The sequence below is a fragment of the Microtus ochrogaster genome, chromosome 8, assembly GCF_000317375.1.
Source record: "Microtus ochrogaster isolate Prairie Vole_2 chromosome 8, MicOch1.0, whole genome shotgun sequence".
NCBI lineage: Eukaryota > Metazoa > Chordata > Mammalia > Rodentia > Cricetidae > Microtus > Microtus ochrogaster.
Genome location: NC_022015.1, coordinates 40,862,213 through 40,870,554, shown reverse-complemented (window position 1 = coordinate 40,870,554; position 8,342 = coordinate 40,862,213). Strand labels below are relative to the sequence as shown.

Sequence of the window (8,342 nt, the reverse complement as noted above, 5' to 3'; positions counted from 1 at the left end):
ACCTGAGTTCAGACCCCAGCACACACCTTAAAGTCAGATGCGGTGGCCTGTATCTGCAACCCTAGAACCAGGGAAGTGCTGGGAGGGGCGGATCGGGGTCTTGTTGGCCAGTTAGTCGAACTGAGATGGTATAGAGAAAATGTAATGGCCTATATTTCACCAGAGGATGAGCTGGAATACTCACACTGCACAACAGCCTTAGCAATCACATCTTTGGTCTGCTGCTCAGAGGTGATCACAGTCCAGCTGCTGGGCAGCATCTTGGAGGGGCTGTTATATCTGAGCCACAGGCTCCTATGCTGGATGGAACTTTCAGAAAAGAGGAACAGGGCTGGAGTGTGGCCAATTCCATATACCTCCCCTGGGAAAGAGGACTTAGCAGCCCTACCAGATCCAAGTCTTCCCTCCTGGGATAGGGGGGCTTGGGCCTTCATTCCAAGAAGCCCAAGCTCAGAGGAACAGGGATCAGTCAGTCATTAGAGGAAAGTCAGGCTGGTAGAGGAGCAGCCCTGGCATTCAGGGCTTCACACCAGCAGCTCTGTCTTCGACTAAATAGGACAGTTTACAAACAGGTAAAAACTATTTAAAAGTTTATTTACATTAAACCTTTCTCCTTGGGCTGCACATTAGTTCCGCAAAGGCCAGACAGGTTTCTAGTAATGGCAGCAATCAGCAGGGTCCAGCTCAGGGTCCACAGGAACCAGCGAGGACAAATTCTTCAGGTGTGCTCCACCCAAAACCATCCTGCTGTAAGAGTGTGCTTGCTTGCAGTTCTCATTCCCCATGGTTTCTCCTCCCATGAACTTGCAAAAATCCAATGGCGTTTGAAACCGTATCTTCTACCAGAGAGGAGTGGTAGGCAGGAGACATTTCCGCAGAGAGACCACGAGACACGCATTTTAACTCCCAGCAACCCCCTCGGAATGGTCTCATGTGAGAGTGTAATAGTCAAGCTCACAGCCTCCAGTGATGCAGCTGTCTGGATCATGGTCAGTAACACCCAGAGCTTTCTAAGTGTAGTTGCAGAGAACCACATCCTAGAGCTGACATTGTGGCTCATTAGAAAGAAAGAGATGTGGGTGAGGAAAGGATGGTCAAAGAGAGACCACAAACCTTGACGTGGTGGCATCTGGAGCCCACACCATGAAGTATGTCCACTGTGCCCCAAGCATCGGTACCTCATTCACTAATGTGTTAACAGCAGAACACAGACACCAACAGTTCCTATGTAATAGTCACATGTGTTTAAAAAAAAAAAACCAAAAAACACCCAACTATGACTCCCTCTGCCTTTTTCATAACCCAGACTCCATGTCCAGCTCCCCAGCCTGTGAGTTCCCTAACAGACTCTATAGAACGCCCTTACTGGTTGGTGGCCAAACTCCAAGCCACCAGAGGGCAACACCAGAGATAGCCCACAGCTGAACCTGTTTCTGACAGTGCGGGCTCAGAGCAGAATGGCTTCTCATCTCCAACACTGTGGAGGTAGACCGTCCAGGGTAACTAGTTACAATATGACAGGGGGCCAGCAACACCTTTCTGGATAACAAGGCCAATAAAGAGGACCTTACAAGTCCTTTCTACTCAAGGGCAATATGCACAAGGAGAGAGAGGTGAGAGCATGGCCAGGGGTACCCCCACTCTATCTCATTCAATTAGAAGATCAAACTTTTCAGCAGCTTCAAACTCAGCATTCATGGCCATAGCCCACTCATCCAGCTCCGATTTCTGGTGGAAAGAAATGAGGGCACATGAGCAGGGAAGGCAGTCATGTCAGCCAGAGCATGTAACTTACCCACACCCTCAGGGGCCAGAGCTGATCCTGGCCCCCACACATTCCCTGCCTGTACAGTGCACCTGCAGGAGAGACCCTGCCCCTTACTCACCAGGATCTCTGGCACCTTCTTCTTTCGCTTCTCTTTCACAGCTGGAGGAGAGATACCAGGAAGGGTTGTGTCTGGAACCCAGGGCTTCACAGGTACCTTTGGGACTTCAGTTAACTTTGAACACACAACAGGTGAGACTCCAGGCAAGTCTTCAGGTCCCTCAAAGCCAAAGAAGGACCGGCGACCAGGAGTGGAGGTTGAGGCAGAACTGAGGTTCTCCAGCCGACTGTATGATCGTCTGACTTTCTGGGACATTTCCAAGTCTCTGGTGTCCAGCTCTCCCTCCCCGGAGTTAGAGTCAACATTCTGAGCGTACAGCACTGGGGTGCTGGTGGGGGTACCAGGGACACTGCAAGTCTTGAAGAGGTCCTCCTTAGTAGGGACCTTGAGAGGAGGGCTGTTTTCTTTTTCCAAGATAAAAGAGATCTGTATCGGGACAGGAGAGAGAACCCCTGTCAGCTAGGGGATTCAGGAAGGGAAAGACTGCGCAGAAGACAGTTCTGTTTCTTGTGTTTTATGGGGTTGGGGATGGGACACAAGGTCTTGTGTATGCAAGGCATCTGCTGTGCTGAGGAGCTCCACCCCTAGTCCAGGACAGTTTTTTTCCCCCTAAGACAGGGTTTCTCTGTGAAACAGTCCTAGCTGTCCTAGAACTCACTTTGTAGACCAGGCTGGCCTCAAACAGAGATCCGCCTGCCTCTGCCTCGAGAGTGCTGGGATTAAAGGCGTGTGCCGCTGCCACCCAGCTCAGGACAGATTTTGAGCAATGAACAGTCATGGAGCACATGCTCATAATGCACAAACCCTGGGGTCTACTCCATTGCTGAGAAGAGAAGCATTACTGCTCCTGAGAAGCCGCACACAAGATTCATTACATTTGCTACACTTGCTGCCACAGTCAATGTACCTGGCATAGAGCCACCTACCTCTCCAGCTGACAAAGTCCCAGCAAACAGGCTTGATGGCCTCCTGTTTTGCCTGCATCCATGCATCTAATCTCACTCACCCTCTATGGGTCAACACCACATAGCTTCTGAAGAGTTTTCCAAAATGTTCACCTCTATACTGGTGACCTGCCCTACACCAGGGAATGTTTTGGACACCGGGAATCTATCAGGGAAAATGAAAGCAGCATAGGCATCAGTGCCTCCACTGCATACTGAAAACACAAGACAGAAAACCAGGGGTGGGCATGTTTAAAAAGCAAAACAAGCCGGGTGGTGGTGGTGCACACCTTTAATCCTAACTGACTAAGGTACACTGCAATACCACCTCTGTACACACAGGCTACCGTGAAGGCTTTGACCCAAGGCCAATGGAGCCATAGTAAAGCTGGTCAGCAAAAACTTAAACTGACAATGTACTTGAGGCTCATGTGTTGGTCACTATACCCCCACTTTCAGTTTAAACAGGTCCTCCCCAGGAAGGCTGTCCTTCACCTGGGATTCAGATTAGCCCAGACTTTCATTTGTAGCTATTCTGCTACAATATCCTTTTTAATTTCTAGTACAGCAATATCGCTATCTATATTATATAGTAACAGAGGCCTGTTACTAGTTAACTCAGTCATGCCACCCAGATGGGGGAAGTTTCTTGAGGATTGGGGTCACCAGCTGACTAGCTAACTGTGTCAACGCCCAGGGTACAGCAGAACCTTGCACACTGGGAGGGTCACTGAACTAATGGACACAAACGTGGCACCTAGTTTTCTGGAGGCCAAGACCTAGTAAAAGGACGAATCATGCTCTAATACAAGGAAGAAAGGAGAGTCCCCAAGGAACATTTCAGCTGGCTGTGGTGGCACATGCCTTCAACTCAGCACTTGAAAGCAGAGGCAGGCGATCTCTGTGAACTGAGGCCAGTTTGGTCTAGAGTGAGTTCCTGAACAGCCAGAGTTACATAGAGAAAGTTAACTGGAAAACAAAGAAGCGGGACCACCCCGACTATTGTATCCCCATCGTCTGCATCCACAAAGCTACCCAGATTGTATTTTTTGAGGCAGGGTCTCTCTATGTAGACCAGACTGGCCTTGAATTCAGAAGTCCCCACTTTCACAGTACTTATGTTTAGAGAGGGGAAGATGTCAAATGTGTAAACGAGTATCCTATCAGATATTGATAAAGATACTTCTAGAGAAATGTGTCAGTGAATTAGTAGTCAGGAAGCTCTCTGGGAAGAGTGTGAGAGGACATTTATACAGTCATTATCTTAGTTGGGCCCCTGCCATCTTAACTCAAGGCTCTCTCCCTTGGTCCTAGGACTCCAATGAAATCACTCACATAATGAAATCACACAATGAAATCACTTTCTGTTACATTCCAGCTTTACTCTTGTCAGTACCTCAGTTAAAAGCTGGCTGGGGTTGTCTTGGTAGCAGGGCACCTGCTTAGCATGTGCACTATCCTGGGATTGACCTCCAGCACCACACATCAGAATAAGAAATCCCAGCACTCGGGAGGCAGAGGCAGGGGGATCTCTGTGAGTTCGAGGCCAGCCTGGTCTACAAGAGCTAGTTCCAGGACAGGCCCCAAAGCTACAGAGAAATCCTGTCTCAAAAAACCAAAAAGAATAACAAATCCAAACTGGGGACTATGGCTCACGTCCATAATTCCAGCACTCTGGGGCTTAGGAAGGAAGATAGCCTTGAGTACCAAGTCAACTAGACAAACACAGAAACAAAACATCATTGGGTATACTGGTTGCCGGTGCACACCTGTAATTACAGCACTTGGGAGGAACAGGAATTCAAAACCAGCCTTAACCACATACTAAGTTCAAGGCCAGGCTTGGCTATAGGAAACAAAATCTCAAAACAAAAACACAAGGTGTTCTTGGGCAAATGACCAAAGTCCTTAAAAGTTCTGCCCAAATTACAAAAGCACATACATATAACTCACCTTTTATATTTGAACTCAGAGATACACTTGCCTCTTCCTTCAGAGTGTTGAAGTTAAAGGCTCATGCCACCACTTCCTGGCAACTAGAGCCATATTTGCAGACTCCAAACACAACTCATTCTATAACCATCAACAATCAATAAAAGCAAAACATTTTTTTTCTTTTGATTTTTCAAGATAGTATTATTTTCTGTGTAGTTCTGGCTGTCCTGGCACCCAAAGACGACCTTGCCTCTACCTCCCAGAGTTCTGGGTTTAAAGACGTGTGCCACCAATGCAAAATGGTTTATAGAAGACCTGTGGTTAGGGCATAACTCAGCCTTTTTTGTTGTTTTTGTTTTTTGAGGCAGGGTTTCTCTGCCTCTGGTTGTCCTGGAACTCACCCTGTAGACCAGGTTAGCCTCAAACTCAGAGATCCACCTGCCTCTGCTTCCCAAGTGCTGAGATTAAAGGCGTGGGCCACCACTGCCTGGCTCATTTTTAGAACATTTTCATTATTTTCCTTAAAAGTTTTGAGTCATAGCTCAGTGGTGGTAGCCAATGCCTTTAATCCCAGCACTCGGGAGGCAGAAGCAGGCAGAGCTCTTAGGACCAGCCTGGTCTATAGCAACTTCCAGTTCAGGACAACAGGTTATGCAGCGAGACCTAAGGTGAAAATTCATGAAGGTCTCAAGAGGCAAACTGTCCTCAGCTGCCTGGGTACAAGTAGTGCTTAATATGTAGCGTGTCTAACCTTTCTTTCTTTTTGAGACAAGGTTTCTCTGTGTAGCTTTGGAGCCTGTCCTGGAACTCGCTCTGTAGACCAGACTGACCTCTTTCCCAAGTGCTGGGGATTAATGGCGTGCACCGCCACCACCTGGCTGTACCCTTATTTCTAAGGTGAACTGGATCCCACACAAATAAGGAGATGGAACTGAACTCACCCTAGGACTCCTTCGAAGCGTGTGGGCAGATGGGACCTGTAGGGATAACATCAAGCCGTCAATCAATAGCCAATCAATAGCTATGCCCAGTTTTTTTTTTTTTTTTTTTTTGGTTTTTCAAGACAGGGTTTCTCTGTGGTTTTGGAGCCTGTCCTGGAACTAGCTCTTGTAGACCAGGCTGGTCTCGAACTCACAGAGATCCCCCTGCCTCTGCCTCCCAAGTGCTGGGATTAAAGGCGTGCGCCACCACCGCCCGGCGCTATGCCCAGTTTTGACATCTCACTCCCAAATCCCTCTCTCGGTTCCTCACCTCTACTGCGTGAGCCACGATCTTCTTCAAGACGATGGGCTTTCTGACCGGAGCCGCATGAGGTGTCTGAAAAGGGGACGAGAGATTACCATAAGCTTTCCATTAATTCAAAGCCCTCTTGGTCAGAACCTGAGGAATTCGGATCGTACCTTTGGCCAAATTTCAGGAAAGATGTTTGGAAGATCTGAGCCAGATTTCCGCTGGAACCTCTTAGAAGACTTAGTAAGCGGGGTCCTGACTCCTGGAAAGGAAACATGTTTAAGGATAAGCAAAAAACTTGGTTCGAGTTAAAATAAGACAACAATCAAACGAAGCAAGATGCTTGACGAGTTCGGGAAAGCGGGCGTCTTCCAAGGGGAGCTAAGCTTCGTTCCCCAAACGACGCGGCCCTACCGCTCTCGCGGGCCCTCCGCTCACCCGACCGCTGGGAGGGCCCTCCGGACCGCGTTCGCCGCTCCGACATGCCCACGATCCGGCTCAGTCTCCGCCGCAGTTGCCAACCTACGCTCGCGCCGACCGGGAAGCTTGTGTCCACAAACGTTCAAATTACCCGCCTAAAGAGGAAGGAAGCGGAAGTGACGCAAGAAGAAGGCCGGCCCTTGGATAACCTCTTTGTCGTCAAAGCTTTACGTCTTGCGTAAAGGCGAGGAGTGGCCTGGGGGCGCTGTGGCGTCATCAGCGTGCGCCGCACCCGGAAGAGACGTGGCAGCGGAGGGATAATCAGAGCGGCCGGAGCCGAAGGGAGCAGCGCTTCAGCTACCGGAGTGGGTCAACGCAGTCTCCGACCTTCCGCGCTTTCCACCACCCTACGCAACTCGTCGCGACCGGTATCGCGGAGGTTTTCTGAGACCCAGAATGGGGTCTGCCTGATGGGGGCGGGACCAAGAGGGGGTGGGGTCTTGGGGGCGGGGTTGGTGATTTTGGAGTTCTTGATGGAGAAGTAGTCCGCCTAGGGGTTGGGTCGTGATGGAATGAGGGGTCGCCTGTGGTAAGGTCTGTGTAGGGGGCATGGCTTTCCTCGTACTGAAGCCGTTTGGACTGGTGTGGAACTGGTCTGGGGGATTTAAAAAAGAAACCAACTGGGTTGGTGAGAACAAAGTGGCAGTCACCAGAACCTGGTTTCCTGCTAACTCAGACCGTCTCCCTAGGATCAATCATGGGACTTTGCAAGTGTCCCAAGAGGAAGGTGACAAACCTGTTTTGCTTCGAACACCGAGTCAACGTCTGCGAGCACTGTCTGGTAGCCAATCACGCCAAGGTGGGTCGTTTGGAGCAGTGGCTGAGCGGGGCTCTGGGTGGGCAGGCAAGATGGGCCCTTCCAAATCCATGAGGTACTCTCGCTAGGTTATAAGCTAACCAAGGGCAAGGGCTTGGGTATAGTTCTCTCTGCTGGGCCTTCAGTAGGTGTTGAGTTCATGCTCACTGGCTAAACAGAAAAACAAGGTAGGAGCCTGGACATCAGTTGTGCATCTCTCTCCCACTCCAGTGCATCGTGCAGTCCTACTTGCAATGGCTACAAGATAGTGACTACAACCCCAACTGCCGCCTGTGTAGCGCTCCCCTGGCCAGCCGAGAGACGACCCGTCTTGTCTGCTATGGTGAGGCTTGGGCACTGGTCTGCTAGCACCCTTCTAGCAGTAAGATAGTGAGCCTCTCAAGCCTGGAGGCTAGAGCCTCAGATCCCGATCCTGTTAGGTGCTTCCCTGCTTTGTAAGCCTAGGCAAGCCTCTTCCTTTCTCCTCTTCCTGCTCTGCCAGTCTTCGAGAGCTGGAGATGACTGTGAGCAAGATTCACTGTTCAGGAACGTTACTGACTCCAAGACTGAACAGAGAGGAAGCGCCTCCCACGTTATAGTTAGAGGGAGTCAGTAGCCACAGCCTAGTGTAAAAGCCTCAGCTTAAGTCTTTCAAGATGCTGGTGCAAAGGGGGAAGCTTTTTACCTGGTTTTCCCATGAAACTGTGTGTATACTCATACAAAGGTGCACTTTAATACTCATGGGAGAGTTAGTGGTAACGAGTGTATATGAACACGTGTACCGTAGAGTGCATGGTGACATGAATGTACATAAACACATGTATCGTACAATTCATGATGACATGAGTGTGATGGATTCTGAGTATCAGCTGACATGAATGTACAGATGTGTATACCTTACATGAGTGACATCCAGTGTAGGTTGAGGGAATTGTTCTTGGGTTTGCTTATATTTTTATAAGTATGTGTATATTTGTGCCTCTGGATATATGCATGAATCTGTGCGTATGTCTGGAAGCTTTCCTGAAAGTATTCTTGTACGTAGTGTTTTCTTTCTTTCTTTCTTTCTTT

The 8,342-nt window shown here is 49.3% G+C and overlaps 2 protein-coding genes and 1 pseudogene across 6 annotated transcripts in view; 1 reads left to right on the top strand and 2 right to left on the bottom strand.

The window, feature by feature from the left end:
* Positions 1-1,172, bottom strand: part of LOC113456531 — a 7,929-nt pseudogene extending 6,757 nt beyond the window's left edge.
* Positions 1,173-1,545: 373 nt separating this feature from the next.
* Positions 1,546-6,613, bottom strand: Cdca5 (cell division cycle associated 5). Its single transcript, XM_005351783.3, has 6 exons — positions 6,434-6,613; positions 6,166-6,257; positions 6,017-6,082; positions 5,707-5,742; positions 1,887-2,312; positions 1,546-1,728 (listed from the first exon to the last, which is right to left on the bottom strand). Exons 1-6 carry the CDS (start codon positions 6,477-6,479, stop codon positions 1,648-1,650), a joined length of 747 nt encoding a protein of 248 aa, XP_005351840.1. The 5' UTR covers positions 6,480-6,613; the 3' UTR covers positions 1,546-1,647.
* Positions 6,614-6,719: 106 nt separating this feature from the next.
* Positions 6,720-8,342, top strand: part of Zfpl1 (zinc finger protein like 1) — a 4,444-nt gene continuing 2,821 nt past the window's right edge. Inside the window, exons 1-3 of one of the 5 annotated variants that reach the window (XM_026781042.1) lie at positions 6,720-6,876; positions 7,165-7,274; positions 7,503-7,614. In XM_026781042.1, the coding sequence (XP_026636843.1) occupies positions 7,173-7,274; positions 7,503-7,614 (214 nt within the window). In that variant the 5' untranslated portion in view covers positions 6,720-6,876; positions 7,165-7,172. Of the gene's footprint in view, positions 6,877-6,950; positions 7,010-7,164; positions 7,275-7,502; positions 7,615-8,342 lie in introns of those variants that run through there. The other 4 variants (XM_005351780.3, XM_013347816.2, XM_013347817.2 and 1 more) reach the window with 4 other exon arrangements.